Source organism: Capricornis sumatraensis, chromosome 2 (genome assembly GCF_032405125.1).
Source record: "Capricornis sumatraensis isolate serow.1 chromosome 2, serow.2, whole genome shotgun sequence".
Taxonomy (NCBI): domain Eukaryota; kingdom Metazoa; phylum Chordata; class Mammalia; order Artiodactyla; family Bovidae; genus Capricornis; species Capricornis sumatraensis.
Window position 1 is genome coordinate 62,314,849 of NC_091070.1, and position 22,614 is coordinate 62,337,462.

The following is a 22,614-nucleotide window of genomic DNA, read 5'->3' on the forward strand; positions in this document are numbered from 1 at the left end:
TCATGCATGAGAAAATGATCTATTAAAAGTGCAATATAGACCAATGGGTTTTAGTGTTACAAAGAGCCAAAAGGGCATTGATATGGTTTTCATTCTAGTTTGCAGGTAGGAAACTAACACTGAAGGAATTTTACTGTAGTCTCAAGGAAGACTGTCCACAGTTATCTAAAAAGGCTATTGAAATACTACTACCTTTATAGCCAGTCAAGATTTTCTTCAAATATTTCTGATAAACCCAACATGCTGCCACAGATTGCATGCAGATGTTGATATAATTATCTAGCCAGCTTTTTTTCACTAAAGAAGATACTGAAGAGATTTGCAAAACTATAAAGCAATTCCATTCAATTTACTCAATTATTTTTGTCTTGAAAAATATTTTTATTAAAAGTGTTCCTTAAGTTAATGTCTTCAGTTTATTAAAATGATTTAAAATGAGTTAATAATACATAATTTAACATTGTCTTAGTTTTAGTTTCTACTACACTGATTATGAATAGATATAATTTCAATAAGCTAAAGATATAGGGGATCATTAATAATTTTTAATAAAGGTATTCTAAGATCAAAAAGTTTGATAGTCTGTATCATAATTTCTACTCTCACTCTTTTCTCTTTCTTTGTCTCTCTCCCTGCCCTCCCCCCACACACACATGCACACTCTTATTCTCTACCTCCCCCAATTCCTGGACAATCACCAGTACTATAACAATATTCTAAAACTAAATTATTGTCTTAATATCATGTTTTTAATATCCAAAACCTCTAGGCCATTTCCATAACTCTTTTGATTCTGAACTTACCTTTTATATTCTGAAATATTTATTTTTAAAAATCAATATTGGTACCATATTGTGATAGTCAAGGAAAACTTGGCATTTAATTGGAATTGTGTTTTATTTATATCTTAGGTTTTACCTTAGAAATACATATATATAGGAAAGAATTAGCATATATCTATATAAGGTGGAGAAGGCAATGGTACCCCACTCCAGTACTCTTGCCTGGAAAATCCCATGGACGGGGGAGCCTGGTAGGCTGCAGCCCATGGGGTCGTGAACAGTCGGACACGACTGAGCGACTTCACTTTCACTTTTCACTTTCATGCATTAGAGAAGGAAATGGCACCCCACTCCAGTGTTCTTGCCTGGAGAATCCCCGGGATGGGGGAGCCTGGTGGGCTGCTGTCTATGGGGTCACACAGAATCGGACACAACTGAAGTGACTTAGCAGCAGCATATAAGGTAGCTCAGATGGTAAAGCGTCTGCCTACAATGCAGGAGACCTGGGTTCAATCCCTGGGTCGGGAAGATCTCCTGGAGAAGGAAATGGCAACCCACTCCAGTATTCTTGCCTGGAAGATCCCATGGATGGAGGAGCCTGGTAGGCTACAGTTCATGGGGTCGCAAAGAGTCGGGCTCGACTGAGCAATTTCACTCATTCACTCATATAAGATATACAAAGCAAAAATATGTAATTTGCTTGTTTATTTCAATCTTTTTTTATTTTGTTACCTATTTAAATTTAAGTTAAAATAGAACCCTAGATTTTCCCATGGAAATGGTACTTATCAAATCAGTGCCCATGTTACCCTTTGTCTTTGTATGAGCATATTAATAATCAGCCTATGAAATACTTGAAATCAGGAATCATACCATTTAATTTTTATATATATTTTCTGTACAAAGTGTTAGATAAATATTTGATATATATTTTTATGAATTAATCAACTTTTATTAATCTCTGAGTAAAATTTTAATTTCACACACAATTAAGGGCAAACATGAATATATTTATACTGATATTGTAATGATTTGGAGAATTTTTAAAGATGCTTAGTGTCATTAGATCGTAAGTTTGAATTAACATTGTATCAAAATAGCACAAATAATAGTAGTATTAAATGATTTAAATTTTGATAACCCACTATTTAGTTGCATTTTTCTATGTTTCTTCATTTGTGTTTGCAGAGGATTTCTATCAGTAGCTTTACAACCTAAAAATAAATAAAGCAATATATTACACAGCAGGGACAAGAAGAAATATAAAACTGAATCTTTTTACATCCTGTTTTATATCACTTTACAGTACCATCACGTGGCTTTTGTTCAGGTTTATATAAACTACCCAAAAGTGTACTTGAACACTAGTCTTTATTTCTAGTAAAACCCAAGTCTGATGTGCACAGCTGTGTTGAAAAGAACAGTATTGTTTATAATGGAATGTTTTAGATATTCAAAGTGATTTGGCAGTTTAATAGAAATGTTCTCTTTGGAAAAGTATACACATTTTTTGAAAATAATTATTGATGTAAAGTGAATTCTAATTATCAAACAGACAAGTCATTTGTGGGGCTATAACAGCAAAGCTATAAAAATGATATAAAAATCATTTGTAACAACCAGGTGTATAAAATTACACATAATCTCAATAAGCTACTCTAGTAATAACTTTAATTAACCAAATGAAATAGAAAATATTGTGTAAAATAATGAAACATGTCCAAAAAGAAACTGAGAGCCTACCTATTGTTCCTATCCTAGGTAAATTAAAAATGCCTTACAGAGTTTGGAAAATGGAATTTTAGGGGCTCAAGGAAAAGAAACTAATCCATATTTTCAATGTACTACTTATATTTAACTTCCTTTGTATATATTAATATTTTTTTTGTCCTTCACACTGATGAAACTATGGATGAACTCTATGCAATTGGGTTAGAATTATATGCGCTATATAATAAGGACATTGCATTTAAAATTTTAAAATTTTATTTTTATGTAAACTTTTCTTCTTAATTTTCAATAACTTGCCAAAAATGGCACTGTAGCAGTTTCTGAATGCCAACTCTCCAAATAAGTGAAAGTTAAAGTTGCTCAGTTGTGTGAGACTCTTTGCCACCCCATGGATTGTACAGTCAGTGGAATTCTCCAGGCCAGAATACTGGAGTGGGTAGCCATTCCCTTCTCCAAGGGATCTTCCCAACCCAGGGATTGAACCCAGGTCTCCCACATCTCAGGCAGATTCTTTACCAGCTGAGCCACAAGGGAAGTCCCTCCATATGAGTAATTGCTATTTAATTTTTCAGTGAGAAAGCCAACCTAAAGTAACAATCTTTGTTGATGCTTGCTCAGATCAGGTGGACCAAAACAGCAGGAAGTGCCTCTGACAGATTCCAAGACTCAAGTGTCTTCAACGAGACTTTGAGGATTACAAATATTCAGCGACATCAAGGAGGCCGGTATTACTGTAAAGCAGAGAATGGCCTGGGGTCCCCAGCGATAAAGTCAATCAGAGTGGATGTGTACTGTAAGTAAATGTCCCAGAAATCTATAATTAAGTCAATTGCAGATATGTTTTGTCCTACAACTATTTTTGTTGTTACATCTATTGGGAAAGACTAGAGTTTGTTCAAAAAAATAGAGTTATATTTAGTTGAGAATGACAAGTCTTTAAGGTTAAGATAGCTCATTTAGCATATTTCCTGTAGCATCTCCATTAGAAATTTTCATAGATTTTATGATTAAATAATACGTATTAATTATAGAACATTTAAGAATTAGATTAAAATAAAAGAAATATTACTAAAAATCCTAATAATGACTATTAGTGTTGAATGTATATACTTTTTATCTCTACATATAAGTATATAAATGCATATTTATATTTGTATAAAGAAAAAATCATGCTGTGGTTATGGTGATTGGTTTTGTTAACTTAGCCCATGTGAATTTCAGTTATTCTTATTTTGTAAAATGCAGTTCATCAGTGAAGTTACTTGAACCGGCTTGTAAAAGGCTGAAATCTCTGTGTAGACTCTGTTTTGATCCAATTCTGTTAAAAGTAATCAGTACCTAGGGTGATGCTGAGCCTCCTGGAATGTATTTGTTGATTTATTTTTGTTTTTGGTCTCATTTTTCTGCTCTTGGCTGTTAGCAAATATATTTAAAATCCTCTTGGTCTCAATACTGTCTACCCCACCAAAAGAAATTAAGGGCCTACATTCAGTTCAGGTTTTTTTTGTATAGGTTTCTATTGCTCCATTGTCTTTTTTGCAAATACTTACATTTTATTTGTTAACTCTTTAGTGTTATAATAAAAAGAAGTTTACTTTTAGTGATTCAGATATAAGTAGCAAGTGAGGCATTCTCATTTTTTAACCCACCTTTCATTCTTTCTTTTTTTTCTTTTTCTTTCAATACAGGATATGGTTGCATAGTTAGGAAAGTGATTGGAATTATATGTGGTTGATCAGATCCTATGCTGCATCTCATGTAATTGTTCGGGTGACTGAGAAGTGAGTGACAGGGTTGCATTTGTGATTCACCTTCCACATTCAGGAGCTTTCAATGTTCCTGGAAAGAATGGAAGAGAAGAAGCCCAAGCCCCAATATCTCTAGCAATTCCCAGGCCTTCAGACATGACCTGGAATAACTCAGGCATCTGTATCCCAGAGGCTGCTTTCTCCCTCTTCTTAATGGCCTTCTGGTTAGCCTTACATGTATGTTTCTGAACAGTATATCCTCTGCCCACCCCCCCCCAATCAAATTTTTATAGTAATATATACTTTTAAAAAAGACTATGTATAGTGTTTTGTTCATATATAATTTTAAATGGCACTAAATTTAATTTAAATTAGTCAAACACTTCTATAATATATCTTTTAGAAAGAACCTACATGTGATTTTTGTTGTAATTATGGTCATGAAGTTTTATAATGCACAACTTTGATACCTTAGACACAATTCTAAAATCTAAAAAGTTCTAGTGGTTGAATGGATGTGTTTTGTTAAATATTATTGGTAACTTTTTGTAGCAAAAGCTGATGAGAACTAGTTTGATAGTGACATCTAACCTGAAATGACTTGAATGCAAAAATAGAAAATACTTTCTCTTCTTTATTTACCCTACTTCATCTGAATAATCATATGTTTTACACTGGAAATAATGTGTTTGATTACACATTATTGCCACAGAGCCTGCTGGGTGTGTTATGTAAAACATGGAATATGTACTATAATATCTTCCCAAAATCTCAAATATTCAGAAAAACATTTCCCTAAGGTTTTAAATAAGAGATTGTGAGTTGTGTTCCCACTGCAATACATTTGATAAAACAATAAGATTGTATTGCTGGATTAAAAATCTAATACAAGAGAGAAATGGCGTTTTAAAAGACTTTCGGAAAGAGGCTTCTTTTCTCTTCTTCCTGCAAAGCCTTAGCAGCACTGCCGTGCATGATTCTCCCTCTTTTCTATTTGCTCAGGGCCCTGCTGCCCAGAGTCAGCTGTGCCGCAGGATCTCAGTTCACACTGCATACTTGGGGGGAACTAACAGCACAAGGCACCTCGTTTCCCCAGGCCCTGATAGTCTTTTAAGGCGGTGTCACCTTCCAGGAAACCATGCTAGAAGGCACTAGTTCTATTACCTTCTTCTTTGACCTACTTTGGGATTTTTCCCACACAACCTGAACTTGACAAACATCTCATTCTTTGTTGTGTATGTGAAATGTCATGGTGATGCATACCGTAGTGGAATACTACCTTCAATACATTTTTGATGACAAGGATTTAGTAGAAGGCTGTCTAAAATTGTATTACGTGAGACAATAACATGTATTCAGAGAATAACCTGTAAACTAGTAGTCCATTCATATGGACTCTATGAATAAATGTGACAGGTCTTTTGGGGAATCTATGTTTTATATATGATCTATGTGTTCTATATATAACAGTTTTTAGGCTTAAGTATGTTTTCTTTACATGAATATTTATTCTTTAAAACCTCCCCTATCATTGTCAATAGGAACATGAGTAACATATTAGTGCTGGATTGAAACTTGACAACCTTAACATCTAAAATTGGTTTATAGTCTTAAGATTCATCTGTTATTTGAATTTTGATTTGATGTCAGATTGGTTGATTGACTAGAAATTCATTTTTATAAACCATAAACAATTGAGCAACTTTACTTCAGGTGCTTTTACCTTAATTTTGAAAAATGCTAAAACTATAGGACTAATTTTGTTTTTTTTAAAGCTTTAAGCCATAGTTTTAGGATTGTCAATGCACTATAAATTTCTGTTTCTTTTTCTAAACTGGTTCATCCAACTGGTAGAACTTGAAATAATAAAGGCATAGAATGCAAAATAATCTGCAGGTTAGGATCATGTTTGCAACAGCCAGCTGAGACAGATTATGGCTTAGATTTAGCAAAAATTCTAAGAAATGGCATTAGAATTTAGCCTTGAGTTCCTCATGATAGTTTGTCTTTTAAAAATCTTCCATATAGTACCAATTTTATAGCCATCCTGGAGAGATTTCATAACCACAAAAATGTACATCTTACATTAAACCCCATTTGGTAATCATGAGTTTCTAGATTTTATGGCTAATACTATCCTAAAAAAATTTATTTTGATAAGGAAATTTATTTTCTGAAGAGAAACCTGCCAAAATGCTGATTGATAGAAAATGAGGTGATTTTATTATATAGTAATATAAAAATATTTGTGATACTGTATTAATATTTTGATCAGTTTGGGAAGATTTTTTAGTTTGAATTAACAATTCCTTCCCAGATAATTTTCTAAAATGTCTTGTAGTAATTGGACCTCTTAGATTCCATAAAGAAACTAGCTAATGTACTATTATTATTCTCTTTGCTGTTTAAATCTAGAAAATAGTTTACTCAATGCAACTGAGTAGAAGATACACCTGTTTTTCAGTTTATCATGACATATGATTCTTTTCTTAAGAACTATAAAAGCATTTCAAAATGAATATGATTTCTTTAAAAAGTATATTTATAAACAAGCAGATTTCATAACCAGATAACTTACATTAAAAAAGAAATCTTACCTAGTTATTTATGCAAATATTTCTGATCAAAAGCTACTCAATTACAAGTCTTCTTTTGCTGGGATATAGCTTCTGAGGGTCTGAATACTAACAGCTATATGTTTAAGAGAAAATAAAGAGTTAGTTCTACTTAAACCTGCTGTTTTCAAAATATTCCTTCTATGTGTCTTCTCCCTGAAACTATGCTAAATCAATAATAAAGGAATAAAACAATAACCAAGCCTGCGAACAGTGATAGAGGGAGTGGAAGAGGAGATGACAGAAAAACAATTTTGTAGGAAATGAATCAGATCAGGATGACCACTGTTCAACATACTGAAGAAAGCCTGAATCAAAGCTGTCAGTATGGAGGATAAAATGGGGCACAGAATTATGGAATCATTAAAAAACTCAGTAATTGGAGACATCACTTAGCTTTTAGAGCGTCAGTCAGTCAGTTCATTTGCTCAGTTGTGTCCGACTCTTTGCAACCCCATGAATGTCTCATGGTGACATATTATGGGCCTTGCCCCCTGAGAGCTTACAGTCTAAATTGTCAAATTACTTAGCTGTCAGATGATTTAAACACAGGGCACAAGATATAGTGGTATAGGTGCTGTACTTAAAGTTTGATTAGACTTCTGTAGGAATCGTGAGTGTTTTCACCAACATTGACAAAATTCCACAGAGTTTTATGGAAATTTCCACAGGAAATTTGTTTTCCACAGAAAAACATTATTTGAGTTAAAAAACAATATTCTTAATTTAAAAAATGAATATACTGAGATGTTAATTGTTGCAATTAAATCTTGATGGAAGGAACACTGTGACAGTGGTGGTGAAGTGAGAATACATTTGGCAGAATATACAGGATGAAGGAAGTCCCAGAAATACTATGTGATTATTGCTTTTTATATAGAATTAAATCAGCTGATATTAATATAAGCAAGTTTTATTGGTTTATTTTATTGTTATCATTAATGAAGTATATTTTATGTGTCTAGACTACAAATAAGTTTTAAAAAACATTTAGCAATCGCTGGCAAGTTAAGTAAAAAAATGAATATACTGAAATATTAATTGTTGCAATTAAATCTTATAAAATGAAAATCCCTCACATACTTGCTGGAAAATGCACATAAATTTTAGCCTAAAATTTTGGCAACAGTTAAAATAATCCTCAAAACATTATCACTTATCTGTTATATATTTCAGTTCAGTTCAGTTCAGTTCAGTCGCTCAGTTGTGTCTGACTCTTTGTGACCTCAAGAATTGCAGCACGCCAGGTCTCCCTGTCCATCACCAACTCCCAGAGTCCACTCAAACTCACTTCCATCGAGTCCGTGATGCCATCCAGCCACCTCATCCTCTGTCGGCCCCTTCTGCTCCTGCCCCCAATCTCTCCCACCATCAGGGTCTTTAACAATGAGCTAACTCTTCACATGAGGTGGCCAAAGTATTGGAGTTTCAGGTTTAGCATCAGTCCTTCCAATGAACACCCAGGACTGACCTCCTTTTGGTGGACTGGTTGGATCTCCTTGCAGTCCAAGGGACTCTCAAGAGTCTTCTCCAACACCACAGTTCAAAAGCATCAATTCTTCGGTGCTCAGCTTTCTTCACAGTCTACCTCTCACATACATACATGACCACTGGAAAACCATAGCCTTGACTAGACAGACCTTTGTTGGCAAAGTAATGTCTCTGCTTTTGAATATGCTATCTAGGTTGGTCATAACTTTCCTTTAAAGGAGTAAGCATCTTTTAATTTCATGGCTGCAGTCACCATCTCCAGTGATTTTGGAGTCCCCAAAAATAAAGTCTGACAATGTGACTACTGTTTCCCCATCTATTTGCCATGAAGTGATGGGATCAGATGCCATGATCTTCATTTTCTGAATGTTGAGCTTTAAGCCAACTTTTTCACTCTCCTCTTTCACTTTCAGCAAGAGGCTTGTTAGTTCCTCTTCACTTTCTGCCATATGGGTGGTGTCATCTACATATCTGAGGTTATTGATATTTCTCCTGGCAATCTTGATTCCAACTTGTGCTTCCTCCAGCCCAGAGTTTCTCATGATGTACTCTGCATATAAGTTAAATAAGCAGGGTGACAATATACAGCCCTGACGTACTCCTTTTCCTATTTGGAACCAGTCTGTTGTTCCATGTCCAGTTCTAACTGTTGCTTCCTGACCTGCATATAGGCTTCTCAAGAGGCAGGTCAGGTGGTCTGGTATTCCCATCTCTTGAAGAATTTTCCACAGTTTATTGTGATTCTCTCAGTCAAAGGCTTTGGCATAGTCGATAAAGCAGAAATAGATGTTTTTCTGGAACTCTCTTGCTTTTTTGATGATCCAGCGGATGTTGGCGATTTGATCTCTGGTTCCTCTGCCTTTCCTAAAAACAGCTTGAACTCCTGGAAGTTCACAGTTCACATACTGCTGAAGCTGGGCTTGGAGAATTTTGAGCATTACTTTACTAGTGTGTGAGATGAGTGCAATTGTACGGTAGTTTGAGCATTCTTTGGCATTGCTTTCTTTGAGATTGGAATAAAAACTGATCTTTTGCAGTCCTGTGGCCACTGCTGAGTTTTCCAGATTTGCTGGCTTATTGAGTTATTCAGTCTGAACAATACCAGTGGTTTAAAATCTATTTAAGAAGAGTTACATTCCCAGATCTTTCACATTTCACACAATTCAACACCAAACTACCTCTGTTCCCTTACCAACTTGCTAGTTAAATCCCTATAGATTACTAGAAATTTATTTTTATGAGATGTTCACCCAGAGAAACTTTGATCTAAGAAATGTGAAATCATCAAAAACAAAAGGCAATATACTCTTTAATTAGAGTTATTAAATGTAAGTTTATGTACCCTTCACAATCCCTTCTCACACTTGGTTCTGAGAATGCCTTTCTGGAGGAATATTAGAGAACCTATCTAGTAAAACTGATGAACTCTGGAGAAACAGCTACAAATCCTGACAAGGTGATCCTTGGTGAAACAGCCCTGCTAATACACTCACAGCGAAGGCCACTGTTGATCAAGAGAGCTACCAATAAGCAGTTTTATAATGGAATCTTAGGTGTGAGTGTACCGGATGACCAAACATTTGAGCCAATCATCTAAAAAACTAGAGAGAAACCAAGAAAAAGAAATGGGAAAAAAACTCAGGAAACAAAAATGCTGCAGGGAGCAGAACTACAAAATAAATCACAGTTCCATATACTTTTAATTAGTATTCCCAGAGAAAAAAGGGAAATGTTGCAATCATATAACAAGAATAGGAAAATAGAAGCAAGGGATTTTCAGAGGACATCAATGAACTCTTAGAATAGTAAAAATGTTATTATATAAAATCAATAAAAGGAGTGGAAAACAAAGCTGAAGAAATCTTCCAGAGAATAAAACAATCAAAGGGATAGAAGAAGGGGAAGATAATATAATTAGAGAATTTGTCCAGCTAATCTAACATATGAATAGAATTCCAAAAGATAAAATGGAGATTAAGAAATTATTTTCTAAAAAATAAAGAACTATATCATATTTAGACAAATGTTTTCAATTATAAAGCTTCCACTAGGTGTCTAGCACATAGAGTAAGCAAGATCTGCCTCAAAACTCATTCACTTGCAATTTAAAACACTAGGGAAAAAATGAAGATCTTAAACATTTCCAATGAATTTTTCTTTTTTTTCCAAAATAATCATATATCAAGAATCAGGAATCAAAATGACATAGTAAAAATTAAGAAGTTAGGAGATGTCTGAGTAAAACTTTTGAAATTCTGAAGAAAACTATTTTCAAACTAGAATTTTCCACCCAACCAGACATATTTTTTCAAGTATTAAAGAAGAAAGACATTTTTAGATTTCCAAATTTTTTCTGCTATGTTTCTTTTCTTTCAACACTACTTTAATGAATGTTCTATGAAAACTAATTTAAAATATAGGATATTGTATATAAGAGAGAATGGACTCCCAAAGTGATATTGAAGCAAAACACCATGATGATAGCTATGCTGTGTTACTCAAGAACATTCAAGACAGACTGAAGCTGCCAGAAGAGCTTTCATGAAGGATGTCTTCATAAAAGAGATGCAACTGGTGGATTATTTGATGTACTAGAGAAGGATTCTACACTTCTCATAGAAAATTTGATAATATGGTAATGATGGGTATGTACATGATTGAAGAAGCAACTTGTGGGTGTTATTAATGAACACAAAAAAGTTATTTGAAATGAATTGTAATTGAAATATATTACAAGGTTCAAGTCTGAAGATAAATTTTTATGTAGTCAGTGGTAATAATAGCAGTTGACTTAACAAATAGGATATAAATATAAGGAATATGGGGAAGGAGGAAAGTTGGTATAAGAGAGAAAAAAAACTTCTCTCAACAGGTAGAAATCAGTAAGCCCATGTGAAAATGGAAAAAAAAAATATCTGTTAATAGCAATTGAAGTGAAGTGAAGTGAAGTGAAATGAAGTCGCTCAGTCGTGTCCGTCTCTTTGTGACCCTGTGGACTATAGACTACCAAGCTCCTCTGTCCATGGGCTTCTCCAGGCAAGCATACTGGAGTGGGTTGCCATTTCCTTCTCCAGGGGATCATCCCGACCCAGGGATCGAACCCAGGTCTCCTGCTTTGCAGGCAAACGCTTTACCCTCTGAGTCACCAGTAATAGCAGTTAAACATCTATAAATATGAAGGCAAAATCAAGAATGGTTGCAAGATGCATTAGAAAATGTTGCCTTGATGTATTAGAAATACTTGAGGTTGTGTTGTATATACATATTTGACTTTCTAATCTATGTGCATATTTGATAATTTTCAATTCATAAAATATAGATTTGAAGATTTTGCCTTGCAGGCCTTTTTATTAAGCTCCTAGAAGTGAAAACTAACCTCATTCCAAATTTTGTTGAAGATTGTTGTCAGTTCTAATTATATTTATACTTTTCTTTAATTCTCCATAAGAATTGATGCTTTTGATATTTTAAAAATTAATTTATTTTTTATTGAAGGATAATTTCCTTACAGAATTTTGCTGTTTTCTGTCAAACCTCAGCATGAATCAGCCACAGGTATACATATATCCCCTCCCTTTTGAAAGTCCTTCCCATCTCCCTCCCCACCCTCCAGGTTGATACAGAGCCTCTGTTTCAGTTTCCTGAGCCATATAGCAAATTCCTGTTGGCTATCTATTTTACATATGGTAATGTAAGTTTCCATGTTACTCTTTCCATACATCTCACCCTCTCCTCCCCTCTCAATCTAGAAAAATGGTACTGAAGAATTTATTTACAGGGCAACAGTGGAGAAACAGACATAGAGAATTGACATTCTTTGATATTTGACACCAATAAAGTTGACTGAAAAGCTTTAAGAAAAGGATAGACAATAGCATAGGGAACGTTGTTGCCACATTCTAACTAATCCCCCTGAAACCAAAACAACAACAAAAAAAATTGATAGAGTAAAACTCTTTCACTACCATTTGTTTACAGGTGGTTTAGGATGAAAAATTTACAAAGTAAAGTTTGGCCTTTCTTCATGGAACAAATATTTGAGAGACTATTCAAAATAAAATTCCATTAAATTTTGTGAGGCTAAAAAGGAATTTAATATTATAATGTGTATCTTCATTGAGTTTGAAGTAAGGAGACAACATGAAATATATAGTTTACTTAAATGGGATATAAATGTTAAGCAAGAAAATAAATAACATGCATAACACCTCACAACATGAATGATGTGTCAAACGGTGCCGAAAATGTATAGTGAAATGTGACTATGGCCTCTGATCATAAAAGAAGTAGGATTTACATTGTAGCTTGAAGGATGGGGTTTGATATGCGTTTCCGCATGTCTTTTGGCATTTTTTTGTCTTGAACTCTCTTTTTCAAGGCTGTTTGTGTAGCAGACAGCCTTATATGTTAGAGATTGTGTCTGCCTCCAGGTCTGAAGGAAGATCTGCTTCCTGATCAGGATATTGAAGGCAATGTCTCCCTTTGGGGCAAAGATTAGGCAGGTTTGCTAGCAGGACCTTTTAAAGATCAGAAGTTTCCTAAACTCAGAATTCCTTAACTGTGTCACAAACTGGTACAACATTTATCTAGACTCCTCTCACATTGCTCCTATTGAAATTAAGGGAGAGAACTTATAAAGACATGAGGCTCATCTGAGATGAGCCTTGGATAGTAAAGTCCTTTTTTTCTGACCCAGGAATCATCTTCTGTCAGCTTCCATGAAGTTGTGGCAAACTAATGTTAGCTAGTAAATTGAAAAAATATACAACTCTTCAGAGTTCTTGACACAATAGATTGAAATAAGTAGAGGGGAAAGCCAATGATATTCTGTAATGAGTGAGCAGTCTAATTAGAAATACAGAAGAGAGAACTGTGCTTGGGGGAACAGTGACTCAAACGGTGGGTTTAGAAGAAAGAAAGCTTAATTTGCAAAATGGGCTGTCATATTGTGTTAAGATTTTACTGCTAATGTTTTCAGATGATATGAATGACCATCTGCTGTTTATGTGAAATGTAAAATGAAGAAATTATAATTTTAGGACTTCAGAATTACTGATGAGAGTCAGCATTCTCCTAATATTAACACTACTCATTTGCCCTAAGAAGCAATGGTCACTCAAAAGACAGTATCTGTCTTTGGAGGAAGAGACTATATACTACGTTAAAAAAAAATAAAAAGGTAGATTCACAGAATTTTGAAGTTCTCATACTGAGATAAATATTACTTTGAGATTCTTAAGGGCATTTAAACAATTTTTTGAGAATATGTTTCTGTAATTCTTTCACTTATTCTCAGCCATGACTGTATTGCTCACAGGTTAATAGAGGTCATACAACTTTAAAGGTTAGGGTTTGATTAAAACTTATTTTTAAATCAGAAGGAAATTAGATTCAGAGGCATTAGCTTAATAAGTTTTCATCTGTGAAGACACTGTTCACACATGAGACAAATCTTTTCCAATATCTATTAAACATTTTGTAAGCCTTCTTATTTCTGAACATACTACCCACTTTCATTTCACTGTCTGTTAGATTTGTTTTACCTGAGAAACTAATGGGAAATTAGGATGACATGTGATCAATTTATTCTCAAATACAATTTACCCGTGTTAGAAAGAATGAGAAACTTCACAGTTAAAAAATATTGACAGTGAGTTATTTGAGTTTATTTTCATTAGACTCATCAACATGACTTCTGGACAACACAGTTTAGAAAGAGGTCTAAAACAGCTAATGGGGATTCTGGTAGCAAGACAAACTCTGGATGAAAAATAATGTCTTAAGTCAATCTCATTGAACATAATTGTGTTAGCACCACCCCTTTTCCCAAAACATCAGCCTTGGATTTGGAAGGTCTTAAAGATTGATGTGGTAATTACAATGCTTATTAAAAATGGGTTGCTGTCATGGTAATTAGCCAGTTAATAAATTTCAAGACAGAATTTTTCAATTTTTTTTTGTATGCTGCCTATGAAGAATGCTTGCTTATCAGAGTTATTTACTCATGGGAAACATAACCAATCTAATTCCCAAGTAGTATTAGCATTACCAGTAAAAGAACTTAATAACACACACACACACAAAACCCTTCAGTGAAAGCTACAGTGAGAATGTAGAGACTCCTAGCAAACCGTGTCAACATCATGCTGAGAATACTTGAATTCCTATAATCTTAAATATGAATGGGCAGATAAAGCTATATATTACATTCCTTTTAAATCCATCTAATTTCTTCTGCTTAGAGTCTTACATTAAGTATACTTGGCTACGGTAATATATCTTCAACTTACAAGTGCTTGTTCAGTTCTTTGTGTCACTTTTTTAGATTTTAAAAAATGTCAATGCATTTCCTAGAATTTTTAGTATGTAGACATATGTCTGCTCTCCCTTTCAGGTGGCCATTTAGAATATTTTAACAATGGCATTCTGACCCCCTGCAGTTTTTTTAAAATGATTTATTATTTCCACTTAATGTATTGTTCTTGGTATGAGAAAGTTTCCAAATATTTTAACTTATAGTGGGCTTTCATATCATGTTTAAATTTGTCAATATTTCCCCAAACAACTTTAGATATCTGCTAATTCATAGTCTAAATTAGAAGTGTAATCCATATAATCAAGAAATTTACTTTCTTGATAATAAAAATATTTACCTTTTGAAAAAAATAAAGCAATAATATTTTCACTGTATTGATTTGAATTTGGCTTGTGGAAAAAATATTTTTAAATAGACATTTGAAAATTAACATTCTGTTAACATATTTGTGCAGTTAATTGTATTGTACCCTAAAGGCAGAATATTGTTTCATCCTACTTAATTTCACTTTATTTTTCACCTTACCTGTGCATAAATTAAGATTTTAAAATACTTTCGTTGTAGGATTATGCTTCCTATTTATTCATTTTATAGTTTTCTATTTCATTTAAAATATTACTTGTTTCCTAAATTTCATCTAATTCATTGTTAAAAATGTATCCTATGGGCAAGACCAAGACCAAACCACTTTAATATGCAGTGCTAGAAACACACCTCCAAATTTTAGGCTATCAGTTATTACCTGTGGTAGACACTTTCCAGATGTTTTCCAGACCAATATTAATTTCCTTAATACATAGGGGAACTCTATTTCACAGTCAGTATGGTTGGAGTCATGAGACGAGTTTGGGCCAGAGGAATGTGAGAGAAAGTGGTATGTGCCCTACTCAGGCTGAGTGTGTGAAACACCTCACACAATTGTTTACAGAGTGTCTTGATTTTTCTATCTCTACATACAGAGCCTCCTAAGTGTCTGAGGACTCACTGGTTTTTGGAGCCAGGCAATGCAAAAATTTTGAATAACAGAGTCACCATTTATTTATCCTTTTTTTTTTGGCCATGACATGCGACATGCAAGATCTTAGTTCCATGACAGGGATTGAATCCATTTCTCCCTGCAGTGGAAGCTCAGATTCACAGTTTCTGGACTGCTAGTGAATTCCCTAGAGCCACCATTTGGAGGGAAGCCACCCAGGGGACCTAGAAGAGTGGGAGCAGTTGAATGGGAATTTTCATGAAAGAAAGATTTTTTTTGTTTTGTTTTGAAGCCACTGAGGATTTAGGGATATTTGTTACACTTACCCTTATCTGTGGCTTCTTGATTACTACTTTTACCTGTTCTCCATTTCTACAGTGTATTTATGAAGTATACAGAATGTCTTCAAAACTGTATTGGTCATTTTGGGTTTCTTTTTTTTTTTAGCACATTTTAAGGGTTAGAAGTAAATATACTTTAATAAAAAAAAAATCTCACGAAAGAAAAGAAGTCTATTTATTATGGTACTAAATGAATAAACTAATGGAATTCCCACTAATTCCACCTGTTTCACTGTCTCTTAGATTTCCTCAGGAAAATTAAATTCTAATTATTCACAACTGTTACTAGTTTAATAATATATCCTATGCATATATTTTCCCCCACACATTCCCAATACCTTATGAGGGCTTCTGAGAACACTTTTCAAATTCACTTTTTGCATTTTCATCTTTGTCATAGGGGTGCTTCTGACAAAACTCAAAAGGATATACATTGATAAAGGGAAGTGTGTTTTAATTTAGTATGATAATAAATTATTCTAGAATGTTAGCAGTTTGATTTTAGCTTTAAGAGCAAGCTATAGATCTGGCTCATCTGTATTCTCATAACTTTTATGTTATGAAAAATATGTATTCCATTTATAAATAAATAATATTTAACTAATATAAATATTTGTAATTAATAATATAACACCATTAATATTTATAATTAATAATTATTGACTTTATGGAATAACCATGAAATTATTTTGTATATAGTGAGTGTTAAGCTGTTGATTAGCACGTATTTTAACTCATTTAATACACAATATCATTTTTATGTAATCACAAGGTATCTTTTTAAGTAATACCTTCAGGATTTTTAAGGATTTTCAACATAAATTTCAACAAATAATTAGTTATTTCACTACTAGAGAAGAGGAAACATTAAATACTTTTTCGTTCTCTTCTACTGGTTGCATTTACAGTTGTCAAATTTAGTGGAACAGATTCTAAAGCATGTCCTTGGGTCTATAGAAGACTTAGTTCTTCTTAATGCCTAACAAACATTGCCTATTTCATACCTGTTCACTGGTTCTTATTCAAGAACATAATGGAGGAGTTGCTTGTAAACCAATATAGTCCTATCTTCATCAAGCATTCAGTTCAGTTCAGTCGATCAGTCATGTCTGACTCTTTTTGACCCCATGAATCGCAGCACGCCAGGCCATCCTGCCCATCACCAACTCCTGGAGTTCACTCAGACTCACGTCCATAGAGTCCGTGATGCCATCCAGCCATCTCATCCTCTGTTGGCCCCTTCTCCTCCTACCCCCAATCTCTCATAGCATCAGAGTCTTTTCCAATGAGTCAACTCTTCCCATGAGGCAGCCAAAGTACTGGAGTTTCAGCTTTAGCATCATTCCTTCCAAAGAAATCCCAGGGTTGATCTCCTTCAGGATGGACTAGTTGGATCTCCATGCAGTCCAAGGGACTCTCAAGAATCTTCTCCAACACCATAGTTCAAAAGCATCAATTCTTCAGTGCTCAGCTTTCTTCACAGTCCAACTCTCACATCCATACATGACCACAGGAAAAACCATAGCCTTGACTAGACGGACCTTAGTCGGCAAAGTAATTTCTTTGCTTTTGAATATACTATCTAGGTTGGTCACAATTTTTCTTCCAAGGAGTAAGCGTCTTTTAATTTCATGGCTGCAGTCACAATCTGCAGTGATTTTGGAGCCCCCCAAAAAAGAAGTCTGACACTGTTTCCACTGTTTCCCCATTGATTTCCATGAAGTGATGGGACTGGATTCCATGATCTTCTTTTTCTGAGTGTTGAGCTTTAAGCCAACTCTTTCACTCTCCACTTTCACTTTCATCAAGAGGCTTTTTAGTTCCTCTTCACTTTCGCCATAAGGGTGATGTCATCTGCCTATCTGAGGTTATTGATATTTCTCCCGGCAATCTTGATTCCAGCTTGTGTTTCTTCCAGTCCTGCGTTTCTCATGATGTACTCTTCATAGAAGTTAAATAAGCAGGGTGACAATATACAGCCATGGCATACTCCTTTTCCTATTTGGAACCAGTCTGTTGTTCCATGTCCAGTTTTAACTGATGCTTCCTGACCTGCATACAGATTTCTCAAGGGGCAGGTCAGGTGGTCTGGTATTCCCATCTCTTTCAGAATTTTCCACAGTTGATTGTGATCCACACAGTCAAAGGCTTTGGCATAGTCAATAAAGCAGAAATAGATGTTTTCTGGAACTCTCTTGCTTTTTCCATGATCCAGCGGATGTTGGCAATTTGATCTCTGGTTCCTCTGCCTTTTCTAAAACCAGCTTGAACATCAGGAAGTTCACACTTCACGTATTGCTGAAGCCTGGCTTGGAGAATTTTGAGCATTACTTTCCTAGCATGTTAGATGAGTGCATTTGTGCTGTAGTTTGAGCATTCTTTGGCATTGCCTTTCTTTGGGATTGGAATGAAAACTGACCTTTTCCAGTCCTGTGGCCACTGCTGAGTTTTCCAAATTTGCTGGCATATTGAGTATAGTACTTTCACATCATCATCTTTCAGGATTTGAAACAGCTCAACTGGAATGCCATCACCTCCACTAGCTTTGTTCATAGTGATGCTTTCTAAGGTCCACTTGACTTCACATTCCAGGATGTCTGGCTCTAGATTAGAGATCACACCATCATGATTATGTGGGTCGTGAAGATCTTTTTTTTACAGTTCTTCAGTGTATTCTTGCCACCTCTTCTTAATAACTTCTGCTTCTGTTAGGTCCATACCATTTCTGTCCTTTATCGAGCCCATCTTTGCATGAAATGTTACCTTGGTATCTCTAATTTTCTTGAAGAGATCTCTAGTCTTTCCCATTCTATTCTCTTACTCTATTTCTTTGCATTGTTCACTGAAGAAGGCTTTCTTATCTCTTCTTGCTATTCTCTGGAACTCTGCATTCAGATGCTTATATCTTTCCTTTTCTCCTTTGCTTTTCACCTCTCTTCTTTTCACAGCTATTTGTAGCCATGAAGAGATACCCCACACCCAAGGTAAGAGAAACCCATGTAAGATGGTAGGTGTTGCAAGAGAGCATCAGAGGGCAGACACACTGAAACCATACTCACAGAAAACTAGTCAGTCTAACCACAGCCTTGTCTAACTCAATGAAACCAAGCCATGCCCACAGGGCAACCCAAGATGGGAGGGTCATGGTGGAGAGGTCTGACAGAATGTGGCCCACTGGAGTAGGGAATGGCAAACCACTTCAGTATTCTTGCCTTGAGAACCCCAAGAACGGTATGAAAAGGCAAAATGATAGGATACTGAAAGAGGAATTCCCCATGTCAGTAGGTACCCAATATGCTACTGGAGATCAGTGGAAAAATAACTCCAGAAAGAATGAAGGGATGGAGCCAAAGCAAAAACAATACCCAGCTGTGGATGTGACTGGTGATAGAAGCAAGGTCCAATGCTGTAAAGAGCAGTATTGCATAGGAACCTGTAATGACAGGTCCATGAATCAAGGCAAATTGGAAGTGTACAAACAAGAGATGGCAAGAGTGAATGTCGACATTCTAGGAATCAGTGAAATAAAATGGACTGGAATGGGTGAATTTAACTCAGATGACCATTATATCTGCTACTGTGGGCAGGAATCCCTTAGAAGAAATGGAGTAGCCATCATGGTCACCAAAAGAGTCTGAAATGCAGTACTTGGATGCAATCTCAAAAACGACAGAATGATCTCTGTTCGTCTCCAAGGCAAACCATTCAATATCACAGTTATCCAAGTCTATGCCCCAACCATTAATGCTGAAGAAGCTGAAGTTGAACGGTTCTATGAAGACCTACAAGACCTTGTAGAACTAACACCCAAAAAAGATGTCCTTTTCATTATAGGGGACTGTAATGCAAATGTAGGAAGTCAAGAAACACCTGGAGTAACAGGCAAATTTGGCCTTGGAATGCGGAATGAAGCAGGGCAAAGACTAATAGAGTTTTGCCAAGAGAATGCACTGGTCGTAGAAAACACCCTCTTCCAACAACACATTGATTGATTATATTCTTTGCAGCCAAAGATGGAGAAGCTCTATACAGTCAACAAAAACAAGACCAGGAGCTAACTGTGGCTCAGATCATGAACTCCTTATTACCAAATTCAGACTCAAATTGAAGAAAGTAGGGAAAACCACTAGACCATTCAGGTATGACCTAAATCAAATCCATTATGATTATACAGTGGAAGTGAGGAATAGATTTAAGGGCCTAGATCTGATAGATAGAGTGCCTGATGAATTATGGAATGAGGTTTGTGACATGGTACAGGAGACAGGGATCAAGGCCATCAAGCATTCATTACTGATCAAACACAATCTCTTAAGCATTATTCACAGATCATCTGTAGGAATCCTTGCCTGATCCCATAGACACAACAAAAGTAGCTAGAAGCAGCTTTCTCTCAGTTGCTCTACACCTGTTCCTACTGCCTGATTCTGAAAATCCAAAGCTTTCAAAACTTTCTTGACTGGAGGTTCCCAAAGACATTTCCAATTAAAATCAGTCAGTTGCAATGTTGAGGACCTGCTATATGGAAAACATTCTAACTAGAAGCTATTGTGAGAGATGAAAGAAAAAATAAGTCTTTGACTTAAAGAAGTTAATAGTTAGCTAGAGATTTGAAAAATAGCCATAAAAACAACATGGTTGAAGAATAGGCTGGAAGTAAAATGAATATGGGTATAAAAAATACTAAAGAAAAGTGATATGAAATATGACATATCAGGTAGAAAGTCTTTCCATAGATATATTAAGGAATTCAAGAAAATAGATATAATTATTACATCAATGAGCATTTAATTGCTTAGTTGTTAGTTGTGTAAAACTGTGAATTCTTGAACAAACTTCTGATAAGTAGGATTGCTGGGAGAAATGTCAACTACCTCAGACATGCAGATGATATAACTCTAATGACAGAAAGCAAAGAGGAACTTAAGAGCCTCCTGATGAAGGTGGAAGAGGAGAGTAAAAAAGCTGGCTTGAAACCCAGCATTCAAGAAATGGAGATCATGGCATCCAGTCCCATCACTTCATGACAGATATAAGGGGAAAAAGTGGAAGCAGTGACAGATTTTCTTTTCTTGAGCTCCAAAATCATTGCAGATGGTGACTGCAGCCATGAGATTAAAAGAAGCTTGCTCTTTGGAAGGAAAGTCATGACAAACCAAGACAGCATATTAAAAAATTAAGTCATCATTTTGTCATCAGAAATCCGAATATCCAAAGCCATGGTTTTTCTAGTAGTCATGTACAAATGTAAAAGCTGGATCATAAAGAAAGCTGAGCTCAGACCTAATGATTTTGAGTTGCAGGACTGGAGAAGACTCTTGAGAGTCCCTTGTACAGCAAGGAGATCAAGCCAGTCAATCCTAAAGGAAATCAACCCTGAATATTCACTGGAAGAACTGATGCTGAAGCTGAAGCTCCAATACTTTGACCACCTGATGTGAAGGGCTGACCCATTGGAAAAGACACTGATGCTGAGAAAGATTGAGGGTAGAAGAAGAGGGCGACAGAGGATGAGATGGTTGGATGGTGTCACTGACTCAATGAACATGAATTTGAGCAAACTCTGGGAAATAGTATAGGACCGGGAAGCCTGGTTTGCTGCAGTTCATGGGGTTGCAAAGAGTTGAACATGACTTAACTAATTGAACAACAACAAAAGCAATGTTTTTCACAAATGTTGAATATTCTGATGAGCAACTATGTTGATATTTTTTATGCTTATATTTACCAACAAATGCAAAGTCTTTGTATCCAAATGCAGTAAAAAAGTTCTTTCTCATCTAAAAACTATTTGTAAAAGTTTTATCTGTCATTTCAAAATGATAAATTCATTAATTAAATGGAATAAAAGGCCCTTGAGAAAACAGACCACAGAAATCTCTGTGAAATTGCTTAGCCTAAAATCAAATGGCAAGCATGTGTTCCTACTGAGTGAACCAGAGATTTGAGATTGGCATTCAGTGTTCTGAGTTCCAGTTCATTGACTCTCTGAATCCAGTTTTCTCCCTGAGGATAAAGTCTACTACTTTCAAATCTAGACTGCATACATATTTCATTTTAAAAAGGCAATATATTTATAAAATAATGTGAACTAATAAAATGATTTAAATCTGAAAATGTATGAAGATGTTTGATTTGATTTGTTTCACATATTTTTAAATCTAGAAAATTCTGCCTCACTGAAAGGATAAAGTAAAAGTTTCAATAGTAAAGTACTGCACATGAAGCTATTATGTGACTAATAGTTTCTCTAAATTTATTCAGAATGTATTATACTCTCAAATTTATAACAGTCCCAAGAAAATCTAGCAAACTTTGCTTCTACAGCTGTGTCTATACCATGAGTCAGATGAAATTATTTGAATTATTAAATCTTGGCTACCTTTATAAGATAAGGTAGAAAGAGTCTTGTAAAGGGTCAAAAATCAATTAGATTTACACAAGCTAAGAAGTTGTTTAAAATTAAAATGATTGCTACCTCCGATATTAAATTAAAGCAAATTTATTTAAGTTTTTTTTTTCTTTGACAATTAAAGAAAATAGTTCTTTTCAGTCTGGTCAAGGACATGAAACATCTTACCTTTCTTTGATACTTCATATTTTGAAAGACTTAG

The 22,614-nt window shown here is 35.0% G+C and overlaps 1 protein-coding gene across 1 annotated transcript in view; it reads left to right on the plus strand.

Moving 5' to 3' along the window:
- Positions 1–22,614, plus strand: part of MDGA2 (MAM domain containing glycosylphosphatidylinositol anchor 2) — a 921,279-nt gene that overhangs the window by 489,016 nt on the left and 409,649 nt on the right. The window contains exon 3 of the mRNA XM_068965010.1: positions 3,132–3,306. Coding sequence (XP_068821111.1) covers positions 3,132–3,306 — 175 coding nt within the window. The remainder of the gene's footprint in view (positions 1–3,131; positions 3,307–22,614) is intronic.